Below are 14,427 nucleotides of genomic sequence, written 5' to 3'. Positions count from 1 at the left end.
TCCAAGCGCCCCGTTACGGACAAAAGAAGACAGCAGATAACAGACTTGCTTATCAACTTTGTCGTCAAGGATGTTCGACCACTTTCTGCCCTTTCCGGAGAAGGCTTCAGGGACATTATGAAGTTTTTCAAGCCAGGCTATAAGATCCCGTCAAATGCTACACTTTGGAGCAACATCATGCATCAGTACAACACTGTGAAAGCGAGGATTGCCAATGAGATGAAAGATAAAAGTGTCTCACTAACCACTGATCTGTGGACATCTTGCACCATGGATCCATACATCACCATAACTGCCCACTACATCACAGACACCTGGGAGTTAAAATCCAGAGTGCTGCGAACCACTATCATGCCAGAGAGACACACCGCTGTGAATATAGCCCAGAGGCTCAAAGAAACAATTGAGGAGTGGGACTTAGTTGTGTTTTGCACTATTCATGACAATGCAAGCAGCATGAACCTGGCAATGGAGCTCTGCGAGCAGTTTCCCCACCACCTTGGATGCGCCGGACACACCATTCAACTAGCAATAAAAGCAGGGTTGCACTTCGCCGTAGAGCTCAGGACCTTTACCCGGCCCGAGAGCCGATCCCCGACAACTAGGGAGGCAGCATGCCCGAGCCATAGTTTACTGGCCCGGGATGTCCGGGGACATTCAGGCCACCAGGGACGGGTGTGCAGACTGCAACCGCAATGCTCCGTCACAGGCGGCTACACCCCCTCAGCCGTCCTCACCCCCGTCCACGCCATTCGAGGCGGTTTTTGCTGACTTCTTCGACTATGGTGGCCGCCACTACCTAGTTGTCGGGGATCGCCAAGACCACAGAGGCTGCCAGGCGTGTTGTCAGTCATTTTCGTCACTCCTCAGTAGCAGTTTGTGCTTTGAAGAAACATCAAGAACAGCTTGGAGTAAAAGTACACAAACTCCAAAACGACTGTGCGACCCGCTGGAATTCAACGTTCACCATGCTCGAGCGACTGTATGAGCAGAGACTCCCGGTGCAGGCCGTCCTTGCGGATGAGACAGTGACAAAAGTTGGCATCCGAAGATCCCTCGCCATGAGAGAGTGCCAGTGGGAACTGGTGGAACAGCTGATCCCGGTGCTCAGGCCTCTAGCAAAGGCGACAACTATCATGTGCGGAGAAAATCACGTCTGGCTGTCCTTCATCTACCCCGTCCTACTGAACATGGCTAACAACACGCTAAGTGCAAATGAGTCCGATCTGGCGGCTATTTGTTCCTTCAAGAATATCGTGAGGAAAGAGCTCATCACCCGCTTCAAGCTGTTGTCTCGCCTGCTGGCAGAATCCATCCCGATCACGGCATGCATGCTAGATCCACGATTTAAGCATCTGAAGTTCCTTCCAGACGATGTCAGAGAGGAAGCCCAGGCGCGCCTGACTCAATTAGTGCGTGAAGAAGGAGAGGTGGAACAGCCGGGAGCTACAGGTAAATAGAGTTGAACTAGCGATAATTGTTTCACAAAAAAGTCCTACTTAAACCGGCCAAATTGTAAAACAATGTGTTTATCATTAATGTGGTTCATTTTTGCTGTAGGTGAAGAGGAGATCGCAGACAACGTTGGAGTGGAGCTGGTGGAAGCAAGTTGCAAAAAGGCGAGACTGGAGAGTGACTTTGAACAGCTGTTTGGAGCTCATTTCGAGAGCAGCAGCAAGAAAAAACGGGTCAACAACAGTGATGCTGATGATGAGCTACGGGATTACTGCCAGCGGACACCGCATATCCCCACAATGGATAACCCACTGGAGTGGTGGGCAGAAAACGCGCACCGATTCCCCCGTTTAGCCAAGCTTTCGAGGAGCTACCTGGCTATTCCAGCCACAAGCACCCCGAGTGAGAGGGTTTTTTCCCTGGCAGGCAACACTGTCACCGGACAGCAGTCAAGCCTCCTTCCCTCACATGTTGATGCATTGGTGTTCCTCAACGCAAACCAAAAATCTGGAAAGGTGGACGTTATCCTGGAGGACAGTGAGTAAAATGTTGCGCAATGCGCTGTTGCGCACTGGATTTACGTGGCATTTATGTAAACAGAGTTTTTTGTTGTAGATTTTGGTGAGTCCAGTTACTGTTTGTCATGTAACACAAATTAAAATGCAGTGTTTAATGTAACTATGAGTTCCAATATAAAATACAGTTTTACACCTCTCTTTGTGTGTCTTTATTATGACGTAACGACTAGTCGACTATTATTTTGAAAAATATGTCGACTAGTAAATATTGGTAGTTGTGAAACCCCTAGGATGCACAGGCCCCCTTCCAGCTGTTTCAGTGCACTGGGCCTGTACTTGGAGACAGCCTGTTGAAAGCCGTCCCCGACGCCGCTTCCGGACCCTTGCCAGACCTAATTACCGTCATGCGGTCCCTAGCTGTCATCCCAGTCGCTACATGCGTCCTGCGCACCGAGCTACTTCAGTCACGCCAGGAACGTGACGAGACGTTCCGCGCATTCGCTGCCAGAGTGCGGGGTAAAGCAGAGACATGCGCATATAATGCGGTATGCGAGTGTGGTAAGGACGTGGACTATACCGACCACATTATCCGTGATTTTCTGCTCAATGGCATCTATGACTCAGACATACGCCGCGAGACGCTGGGGACGCCTGACGTCCTGGTCAAGCCAGTTAACAACGTAATTGCACTCGTAGAGAACAAAGAGATGGCCCGTAACGCTCTCCCGTCGTCCTCCCTATCAGCCATGTCATCATTCCGGCGCCTGAAGACGACTCCACAGACGAGCCCCGCCCCGAGCCCTGCGGACGGGGCTAAACGTGCCTCGTGCCCGGAATGTAAGAGCGTCTTTAACGTCTTCACGGAGGGGCCTCGCAGGTGCAATCCTAAGCCTCACCAGGTGTGCATCGGCTGCTACAGGGCCCGCCAACGACAGAGGCAACAACAGCCATCATCCGACAGTCAAGAGGCCGCCATGGGGTCGGAGCTGGTCTCCCAGGTCTCGTTGGTGCAAGCTGGAGCCCGCCCTGGCCGACGTCGCGGGAGCCATCGCCGATGCCGCGCCCCTACGTCGCACGGCTGTGTCAACAGGCCTGCACCTATCAGACTCGAGCACCACATCTTCTCCAAGGGTGAATGGAGGCAAGCCAGGCTGAGAGACCACCCCCGAGCATTAATCACCATCTCGATGGACATGCCAGTCGGTCTGAGGGATGGCACCAGCAACCGGGGCTCGTCCGACGGAGCTCGAATATCCGCCGTCGCGGACACTGGCGCGCAGTCGGACCTTTGGTCTCTGGAGGAGTTCCTGGCCTGCTGTTTCGCGCGGGACGACCTGCGACCCGTCAGCCTCAGCCTGTCGGCCGCCAACCGCTCCCCTATAGCCATCGAGGGAGCGTTCTTCGCTAGGCTCTCGACGACCTGCAGCGGGGGGCGTTTTACATCCTGCCGTTCCATGGAATACGTGAGCAGCTCAGTCCGGGCCATGTACCTCTCCTACGAGTCGCTGCTCAACCTCGGCCTCTTGCCCGTGAACTTCCCGTCGGACCACGTTGCAGGGGGGCCCAAGGACAGGCGTAGCCCTGACACGGCTGACACGCCAGTCCAGCTCCATGTCCGTCAATGCGACGAGGTCAACAAACGGCGGCTGCGTGGGGCCAGGTGACCCCCGGGACGCCCAGTGCTCATGTCCTCAGCGCACGGTCCCCCCGGCGCGCCCCGCAGCACTGCCGTTCCCTTGTACGCCAGAGAACAATAACCGGATGAAAGGTTGGCTACTCGGGAGATATGCCTCGTCGACATTCAATACTTGCCCCCATCGGGCACTACCATGCATGGAGGGGCCACCTATCGAGATGCAAGTGGACCCCGCAGTTACGCTTAAGGCATGCCACACCGCGGCTACATTGCCTCTACACTGGCAGTGGAGGGTCCATGATGACCTCCTGCAGGACGAAGCCCTTGGGGTCATTGAACGTGTGCCATACGGCGATGGGTGGCCGGTGGCGTGGTGCCATCGTATGGTAGTCACTCGGACGCACGACGGTTCCCCCCGTAGGACCGTGGACCTCTCCCCCCTCAACATGTTCTGCCAACGTGAGAACTTCGCCACTGAGTCCCCGTTCCACCTTGCACGCCGCGTCCCGAAGGGCACCTGGAAGACCGTCACGGACGCCTGTAACGGCTAGCACAGTGTCCCCCTGCGTGAGTCGGATCGCCACCTCACTACCTTCATCACACCCTTCGGCCGTTGGCGCTACACCAGGGCACCACAGGGTTTCCTGTCGTCAGGGGATGGCTACAACCGTCGGTTTGACGCCGTCCTCTCGGACTATGAACGCAAGGAACGTTGTGTGGATGACACCATCCACTATGACACCGACCTTGAGCAACACTGGTGGAGGACCATCGACTTCCTGACGCATGTCGGCCGGTCGGGAATCGTGTTGAATCCGGACAAGCTTCAGTTCGCGGAGAGGTGCGTCGACTTCGCTGGCTTCAGGGTGTCGGAATCTATCATCGAACCGCTCCCAAAATACTTGGACGCCATCCGGGACTTCCCCACCCCAGGCTCCACGACGGACATCAGGAGTTGGTTCGCCCTTGTCAACCAGGTGGCTAACTAGGCCCAGTTGCGCGACACGATGGCTCCATTTAAGCCGTTCCTCAGCCCATGCTGTGTGTTCCTATGGTCCCCCGTTCTGGAGGAGGCCTTCCAGACTTCCAAGCAAGCCATAATGGAGGCCATCCGCGAGGGCGTGGAGATCTACGACATGCAGAAGCGTACCTGCCTCCGCCCTGACTGGTCCATGCGTGGCATTGGCTACTTCCTGCTCCAGCAACATTGTCACTTTGCCTCGGGCATACCGGACTGCTGTCCAGGAGGGTGGAGGATCGCCCTCGCGTGTTCGCGTGTCCTGTCCCCTGCGGAGCAGCGCTATGCGGCCGTCGAGGGAGAGGCCCTAGCTGTGGCCTGGGGTCTGGAACAGACGTGGTACTTCACGCAGGGGTCCGACAACCTCGTCCGACCATAATCCGTTGGTGAAGATCTTTGGCGACCGTACGCTGAATGAGATCACAAACTTGCGTCTGTTTAGACTCAAGCAGCGCACCCTCCCATGGCGCTTCGACATTGTGCATCTGTCTGGCAAGAGCAACTATGCCGCTGATGCCACGTCGAGACATCCTTCCCCCTCGGGCTCAGCGAACGGCCTCTCATTGGGGCTGCCGAGCGGGCCTGACGCCGTGGAGTCAGCACTCATGGCCTCCATCCGCGACGACGCATGGGAGCTCGGAGCCGTCTCTTGGCCCCTCCTCGCACGGGAGACAGCGGCTGATGGATGCCTCGACCACCTCCTCAAACTCATCGGTCTGTGAGTCCGTCTACGCACAGGACGGCGTCCTGCTCTATCAGGACCGTGTTGTGGTCCCCCCGTCCCTCCGTGGGAGAGTCCTTCGGCATCTCCATGCCGCTCACCAGGGGACCTCAGATATGGGGCAGCATGCCCGAGCCATAGTTTACTGGCCCGGGATGTCCGGGGATATTCAGGCCACCAGGGACGGGTGTGCAGACTGCAACCGCAATGCTCCGTCACAGGCGGCTACACCCCCTCAGCCGTCCACGCCATTCGAGGCGGTTTTTGCTGACTTCTTCGACTATGGTGGCCGCCACTACCTAGTTGTCGGGGATCGGCTCTCGGGCCGGGTAAAGGTCCTGAGCTCTACGGCGGGTACTGCCCTGGCGGGCTCAGCTGGCCTGGTCCAACACCTCCGGTCATTCTTCGCCACCTTCGGCGTACCGGAGGAGCTTTCGAGCGACGGTGGCCCGGAATTCAAGGCGAGCCACACTGAGGACTTCCTCCGCTTATGGCACGTCTGACACCGTGTGTCTTCCGTTAGCTTTCCGCAGTCGAATGGGAGGGCGGAAGTTGCGGTTAAGACAGCTAAGCGCCTCCTGATGTCCAACACCGGCCCGTCGGGCAGCCTTGATCAGGACCGCTTCCTGCGCGCTATGCTGCAGGGAATTGCTCAGCGGCCGGCTGTTGGACCCCGCGACTCGGCAATGGGCGCTTCCCCACCGACGCCTGCTGATGAGGTGTCCTCTGACCTCACTGTTCCTTCGGGTGCCTTCCTGGTCGCACTGCTTCCGGTGCCGCCGACGCTGCCCCAGCCTGCTCGGCCGGGCCGCGTGAGGAGGCCGCCTGCACGTTACGAGCCCGAGTCCGGCAGCTGGATACTGGATTTAGACCGTTAACCTATTCCGGCCCATAGATTTCCGGTCTGGGGGGGATGAAGAGTTTATCGCCGGCCACTAGAGGGCAGCGTCACTGCTGTCGCTGCCCGGTTATGCCGTGCTCTGACCCGGTAGTGCCGAGCGGCCATTTTAGTTCAAACATTGTTCATTCACTCCGCCTCGAGTTGAGACGTTCGTCCACTCATTCATGTAAGACTGTTTCCACTATTATATTATACTATATATTATACTATATATATATATTATACTATTATACTACTATACTCTGTGTCGTGGTATATATTTGTGTTGATGACATGCATGGAGGTAATACTTTGTCAGCTTATCTTGCTGCATTACTCTGTTTCAGGGTGTCGTCATCCTTGTCAATAAATTACCGAAACTGACATTGAGGAGACACACACACACACACACACACACACACACACACACACACACACACACACACACACACACACACACACACACACACACACACTTATTCAAAACCGACCTCAATGAAAACCTAGAGGGTAACAGTGGTTGCATTAACATCCAGTGATATTACAGGATAGCCAGATCTATCAAAAAGTGACGGACACACATGGTGTGTCATTACATGGTGGGCTCAATACTATGTATTAAACATTTCTCACCCCATTAGCATTTCTCTGTCGATTAGAGGCAGTTTAAAGCGAGGCGATCGAGGAAAAGGGATCTTCTTAACCAAAACGAATGCTTCAATCCTCTCTTCCACCGCTCTGACCAATCTCACTGGAGGTTTAATGAATCGGAACAAGTAGAAGATAATGGGAACGGGAGCTTGTGGGAGGCCAATGGGGTGATGAGTGTTGCTTATTACCTCCAAGGGCAATTACAATAAGATCTGTCAAAGTCTACTTCTGATAGACAAGAGTCATGGTTTCCTTTATGGCTTAGATAACCGTCTGAATAAGCCCGGTCCATACAAACACACCGCCTCATTTAGAAGGATATCTTTTCAGCATTTTTCCTTTGCAAGTTAGTGTATGATTATTTTGTGGAGGTTATAAGACCATTACCATAGGGTTTGCTGTGAGTAACCTGCGGTGACTTCTTCTCCTTTCTCTTTCAACCATTAGATATTAAATGGAACTTGAAAAGTGACATTTACAAACCCTGATGGACAGTCTAATTTATGTAGGGATCTTTAATCGTGGTGTAGGCATTTTGGCAGATGGAGATGAGTAAAGAAAGAATCCAACTGTATTCATCAGAGAGAAAGAGAGATCAGTCAAAACGCAGCGAGAGGAAAGCGGAGCAGAACTGTTTGTGGAAGGGAGACAGATGGTCAAAATAGAAAATAAATATGTTAAACTGAAATGCGCCAACCTTGGCAAAGGAGGGTCTATAACACATAGAGAAAGGTAACAAGGGTAGGCGTTTGGAAAAAAGCAAAGAAAAAAAGTTTGAGAGTAATGTTTCTGTTTTTGATTTGCGCAGAAATCAATTTTCTAACTCTTTACCAGTATTTCATTAATAGCTCTACACACAATTAGCCTAAAATGCTAAAACTATTTTGGAATGTAAATTAAATGTGAGCTGAAGTATGACCAACCAGCACCTGAGCAGTGATTGCACCTGACTGCATCACCCATAAGTACCTCAATCCCCATTTAACACATTCAAGGTTACAAATAAATCATGAAGCTGGAGCACAATCAGATTTTAAAGGGTTGGTTCACCCAAACAGCTCGCCACATTTGAGGATTCTGCTGATACCCCCAATACAGTTCAGTGGACTGAATGGTGCTCACAGCAATGTTGTCCTAAGTGTAGAACTGTTGCAGCATCCCTCCATAAATTAATCATGGTTTGTTTTGCGTGAATGTGATTTAAAAATACCATTAAGATTCTGGCAATGCTTAACTTACTCTTGGCAAAAAGCTCACAGAGTGTATGTTAGAAATGGCATGGACAGAGTGCATTTCTCGGAAATGGCCTATAGAGTTTTTCAAGGTCAACATTACATACCTGTATCAGGCCTTGAATTGCTGCTTGTTGACGTCTCTATTCTGTACTGTATTCAGAATAAAACTCAGCAAAGTAACTCTTGTACACAATTGGTACATTGTACAGTTTAAGCTGTAAGAAACCCTATGGTACAAGCCTGCTTTGACAAAATGTTGGCTGCTAAATGATGTTTAATCAATCCAAGTACTCTGGTGATTCTTTATCTGGATATTATCTTCAAGTAGAACAAGTGAGCCGAAGGGTATGAATAACTCTTTGTTACACGCACCTGCAACGTACAAACGTTTACAGACAAACAACACAGCCGTGACTGGGTCTGACAGATTGCCTGGGTCACAGAGGTGCAGCCACCATATAGCTCTAAAGTCCTTCTTCACTTTATCACTGGCTGGGGAAAATGAATATAAAGCCATGTCAAAGCTGAAATAGATCGTCATTATTTTAGTCCTGATTTAATTCTGGGCTAGGCGCCCATCTGACACATCCAAATGTCACCCAGACATTCTGCCTAAAACCTGCTCTGTGTTGAAAGGATGCCAAACACTGAAACCATCTGCGTTAGTGCAGGTTCTGCTGTAACCCTTATTTGCAAGACATTTGAGTTTTGCCTTTAAACGGGACCTATTATGCGATTTTTGATGTATTTTATACATAAATATGTGTCCCCAGTGTGTCAGGGAACTCACGCAGCGTCAGAAAATAAAACCCTCTCTCTTTTATTCCGTACCCAAATCTCTAAAAACGGGGGTACAACGGAGCTGATCCAGATTTGCGTCAGATATGATGTAATAACGGAAATGCGGACCCACGGCACTATCAGAAACAATGCCGACTATTTTGGACGTAATATGGTCTTTGTTTACATTAGCAAGCATCGCTAACACTCAGAGTTAACGCAGTACTGGAGAGAGCACATGTGTAAAACAGCAGGAAATAAAAAAAGAAACTCACCTTTTGGAAAAAGCATTTGAGCTCCATACTGTTTCAGAAATAACCCTTGATGTGGTTTAGAACATGATGGCATTTAGTCACGGCAGCATTGAGCTGAATCTGCTGTGTAATTCTGAGCAGGCATTAGCTCCACCATTTCTAAAATGCATGATCTGTTTGGCATTTTGAGCAAAACACATCATATACATGTTTTTTATATATTTTTATATATCTGAGACCCATAATATATTTCTAAAAATAGCATAATAGGAGACCTTTATTATATAACATGGACCCATATGCATACAATATATTTACAGCAAGGAATCCAAAATGCAAATGAGGGTATGTGTTTAGGATCTAACATATAGCCCCCTATAGGATTCATCTTTTTGGCATCTTGGATCAAACATCAGTCGATACGGAGCTGTAATTGGTGGAAGCGTTAAACCTTGTGCACCTTTATCAGTTGCATTGATGTTTCTTCGCCCACTGATATGCTTTCAGGTCAATACATGTGTCATTAAGCCTGAAGCCTGAAAAGGCATTCAGTGCCCAACTCGCTGCTACAATGGCAACATAGAGCTCCGGCCTCCATGTTCTTGGAGTCTTGACCCTCACGCCCCCACAGTGTTGAGTGCAGTGGTGTAGCTGTTGGATATTTATTTTGTTTCTCTTTTTCTCTCCGGTAAAAATGGCTCCTACAGTCTGACTTTAAGATGTTTGAAATAGTTCCTTTACCCATTAGGAGTATACTTTACAAATGATTGTTCTCTCTATTTCACATTTGAGAACTTTTTGAAGGTTGACCATATGTTTTGCAACGTAATATGCTTTTTTTATTTCCAATATACCGACATGTCCGTGTAGGCAGTGAGAATGACCAAAATAAAAAGTACGAGCATAAAGAAGGCACATTGCTCAATGTGCCTGTTTTCTCACGTAGATAAGGAGCTATTACCTTTTTCTTCCTCGGACCCTCAATGTAATGGCTTGTGAAGAGAATGTTTTTTTTCTGTGTACATTAGCGGAGATAATGGCTTCTTTCAGGAAGCAGAGGTGCAAGGACAGATGATAGGTGTAATAACAGATGATGGATTCAGTCCTGGAACTCTTCTGTATCCAGTTATTCTACTGATTGATGTATTTGGCCATCAAGCTGTCCTGTAAGTGTAGCAGCCTTGCCTTATTATGCACTTTTTGTGCTATCAATCCCTATCTGGAATGGTCTATGAACACGTGCATAAATACACATTGCATGTCATTCAGCTTGGAAAACAATTTGTGTCCTATCCGTCCTTGTCCCTTACTCGCACACAGATTTGTGATGATTATGAAAAGTTTTCTCATTTTATAATCCCATAGAATCGTTTTTGAATTAACCTACGTGCACAGTTTTATCAGGAGCCTTGAACATCACAAACTTCTTGACGAGGGTAATTAGTAATTCAATGTAAACCATCCAGCAATTGAAACTCTACACATTACTAAACATTATGAAGAAGGCTGGCTCGATGTAAAGATTAAAAAAAAAAAACAGTGTCTACGAAATTAGTATTTTTGTCACCAATGCTGAATGATCCCTTTAAGGGAGCCTGAAGAAAAATTGAGAGCAATTAGAGTACACAAATGTATTATGAAATATTGAGTGAGCACAATGGAACATTCTAATGAAGAAGATCTTATTTCTAACTTGCATCATTTCTGACACTACAGTCATCTGCAAGTGACAGGATCACTGATCGTTATCCATGTAAAGATTTGAACATGTACCCCCTTTATGTGGGGGGGAACAAATATTAAATTATATTTAAAACATTGCTGTTCTATAACCCAACAAACTGCATCTACCTTCCTGTATAACATCTAACACAATGCACAGACTAATTGCGTTATGGACAAATTGAGGAGAAATCAACCTAATTTGGCCGTGCTTCATGTGCACAATGTGTGCTTCCACAGGGGTTGATTGCTGTGGTGATCGAAGGACAGTATGTCGGATTTTAGACAAACAAATCCACTTCCACCAACCGACAATGAGTGTAGATCAGGCTCATAAGGCCAAGGTGCAGATGTCACTCTCCTGGTAGCAGCCATGAGTTGCTGTGACATAAGGATTGACGTTCTGAATGTCAGGGATGCAGAGACCTTTCACATAGCGTAGGTCCTCTTTGGCCAATAACAATAGATTCTCCGCAGCTTTCCACAGTCAGCTGGGCCATATTTAATTGTAAGACCCAGAGGCTACATATAAGTCAGCCCTGACATAACAAACCAATGGTGTGCTTTAATTGAACCAGATGGATGAACTATCTGTTCTAACTTAGACGGGTATACACCCTGATAGAGTTCAGGTCTCATCTTGGAATTGTTTCGGAAAGCAGAACAAAACCAAAAATAGAGAACTTGTTCCTTTTCTCTATTGGAATTAGTATAACATCTGATCATTGGTTTGACATTTCACTGAATCCAATTGTCTGTTTCTCTGGTGTCAACCAAGTCCTCCCCCATGGAGTAATTCCTCAATTGCAAAACAAACAAAAGGCAACTGTATTTTCTTCCTGTCTTTAACTTTTGTCGGCCAGCCACCAACTCTGAAAGGGCTACTTTCCTCTTCAAAATCACAAATGGAGTTTTAATGGAATTGATTTTTGTGATAGGATGCATTTCAAAGAAACAACTTGTCCAAAGACATTAAAAAACAATATCTCTCCCTGCAGAAAAGCTCTTATGAGAAATGATTCTGAGGGGCAGACAGACGAGTCATCTCAAACATGACACATCAATAATGACATTTTCAAAAGGCTACCATAAAAGTTAGTAGCAATAATCCTTTGTGTGCAGTTTCCTGTTACAATCCAGTTTCTCTCAATAGTTTGCTTCCAAGGTCAAAATAGGTATTTAGTTGTAAGGGGGATTTCTATCAGACTTATAATGGACGCTACAGCTAATTATAAAGGGGCCAAGGCCTCGCAAAAAAAGTTAGCATAATGAGTATAAGCCTATCTGACCTATATGTGTCATTTCACGTGGACTGCATCTGTGAAATAGGAATGTTCCAAATATATTTTAAGCATTCATTCTCCAGATCAGTTTTCAAATGCTTTGTTGCTATTTTGTTTACATTGTTTTAAATAACTTATTATAAAATGATGTAATACTGAGGTAAAAGTCCCAAATTAGCCACAAAATAAGGTTTTTAATCCCAAATAATTAATTATACATCATCTGAATTACTTAACTAGTAGTTTTACTCACAGGATAAGTGCTATTTGCTGGGTGTAGAGATGTATTTGAGTACAGTAAGTACTCTTCCCACCTATCACACAATTACATGCATGGTTAGAAACATGATAACCTCGGGCTGGGCATCAGTGCAACGTGTTCTAATGGAACTTGGCAAAAGACGTTTGTTATCTTCTCAATCACAGTGATGGATCACCTTCCCCGACTGAATTAGACATGTTGTTCCGTAGCCTGGCAGGTACGGCAAAAAGCAGATTTATAAAAATAGTGTTCATCACGTGTATGCATCTACAATTAAATAGCCTCGGAGATGACATTAAACGTGATTGCTTTCATGCATGAAAAATGCAAAGAAAATGAGGATAACACTTGTGTCATGCTGGAACGATCCTGTAAAGAGGTCTGCTTTGAGTCGCGGTTGACATGCCATTCACGTCAGACCTGAGAGCGAAAAGACCTCTAGTTTGACTTTTCTACATCTCGGGAATGAGTTTAGAAAATCCCCTTTACTTCACCGGGAGGGGGGTGTTTGTTTCAAAGAATGCAAACACCCGGTCTTTAAAAATGTGAGAAGTTTCCTTCACCCACTCTCACAACTCTGCTGTGATTGATGAGAAATCATTTATTTCAAAAATTCATTGTTAGATTTATCTTTAACTCTTAGACTTTTGTTCCATTTTTCCTCAATACAGTAGAGAAGTTGGTCAGTGGAGAATAAACAAATCAATACAAAGGAAGCCTCGTTAAAATAAATGACTTGACACCAACCTTTTGACTGTATAGCTAAAGAACATACTTCAGTGTGATTGCATGCATCAGCCTTTTCACTTCCGAATGTCACCTTTGACTGTCCGCTGCAGTTTATTGCTCGCAGACATTCCACATATGAGTCTCTTCTGCCTGCGTTTCCATTGATTATATTCACATCATAGGTGATGCCCACATATCTGAAGTCAAAGTTAGTCTCAGAGGAAAGAAAATACACTTTTCTTTTTGTGGGAGGCACTTTTTGAAATGAAAAGCCATTCAAACTAAATTTGCATTTCACTGCTCGATCTATGACAGCTCACTAAATATGTGTCCTCGTTTGTGACCAAGACTTCTCTCCTTAAGCTTTAAACCAAATGAACAAGGATTTAAAGTTTATATCCTGGAACAGACTTTATTGTATCGACTGCTGTGTTTGTTTGAGCCTTAAGATTTTAAATGGTGTTTTACTGATGTGTAGACAAGTTTGTAATGTAAAATGTATCCCAATGACATTTTGTTGAATCCCATAACTGTCAGGACATTTCCAGTATGGAAGACATCAGCTATGATTAATTCTGTGAGGATTACAGTTAGTCATTTCCCAACCCACGCATTTGGAAATCTTCAATTCCATATATCTACATGTCTGTCCATCAGTCTTACTTAAGCAAAGTATAAAGAGGAAGGCATCTAAAAGAGGAGAGAAAGAGAGAAAGAGGCATGAGTCCTTGATCTTTCCAGGATTGGTTCACCCTAATTGCCATGTATGGGTGCCTGAGTATACGCGCCAGCCCCCTTTATGCACACAAAGCCCCTCATTAAGAGCCGGTTGGACAGCGAGCTTGGTGCCGAGGTGAATGCTGGCTAGAAGCGCCGGCCTGGCATCCACATGCAGGTGCAGAGCCGCCTGCTTTAATTGACAACAGGAGAGGAAAAGGATTCGTGCTGTGCATGACATACCCGCCTTCTCTCTCGCCGACTCTCCCTCTGTGATCGGCTCTAACCAGGTTACGGGTCCATCTGACAACCCATCAGCCCGGCTGCTCTGTTCCAGCGCTCAGCTCCAACTTTCTTTCTCAAAATGTCCCTCTCTCCTACAGAGCCCTCTTAGTTCTCCATTTCACATTCTGTGCTTTGTAATTAAGTCTTAATTGTGCAAAGAATATACAGAAATATGCTGGAGAAGCTGCTGATAGTGTTCTACCTTTCTTTGAATATTGAGGCTAGTGGTGTCCCCTGGGTAATGTGTTTCTGTACAGCAGATTCCTTTTATGGTCATCAGT

General features: G+C 47.3%; 1 protein-coding gene across 1 annotated transcript; it reads left to right on the top strand.

The window, feature by feature from the left end:
* The first annotated feature begins 885 nt into the window (after positions 1–885).
* LOC307025038 (E3 SUMO-protein ligase ZBED1-like) lies at positions 886–2,073 on the top strand. The gene is made up of 2 exons (XM_079659621.1): positions 886–1,452; positions 1,561–2,073. Exons 1-2 carry the CDS (start codon positions 969–971, stop codon positions 1,998–2,000), a joined length of 924 nt encoding a protein of 307 aa, XP_079515747.1. The 5' UTR covers positions 886–968; the 3' UTR covers positions 2,001–2,073.
* The last annotated feature ends 12,354 nt before the right edge of the window (positions 2,074–14,427 follow it).

This window comes from Notothenia rossii, assembly GCF_949606895.1.
Source record: "Notothenia rossii genome assembly, chromosome: 11".
Classification (NCBI taxonomy): Eukaryota; Metazoa; Chordata; class Actinopteri; order Perciformes; family Nototheniidae; genus Notothenia; species Notothenia rossii.
Note: the sequence above shows the minus strand (reverse complement) of the source record. Positions and strands in the feature narration are given on the sequence as shown.

Coding starts and splice junctions, on each gene's coding strand:
- LOC307025038 (XM_079659621.1), top strand. CDS start 969: ATGCTCGAGCGACTGTATGAGCAGAGACTCCCGGTGCAGGCCGTCCTT. Junction 1,453..1,560: donor GGAACAGCCGGGAGCTACAG/GTAAATAGAGTT, acceptor TTTTTGCTGTAG/GTGAAGAGGAGATCGCAGAC.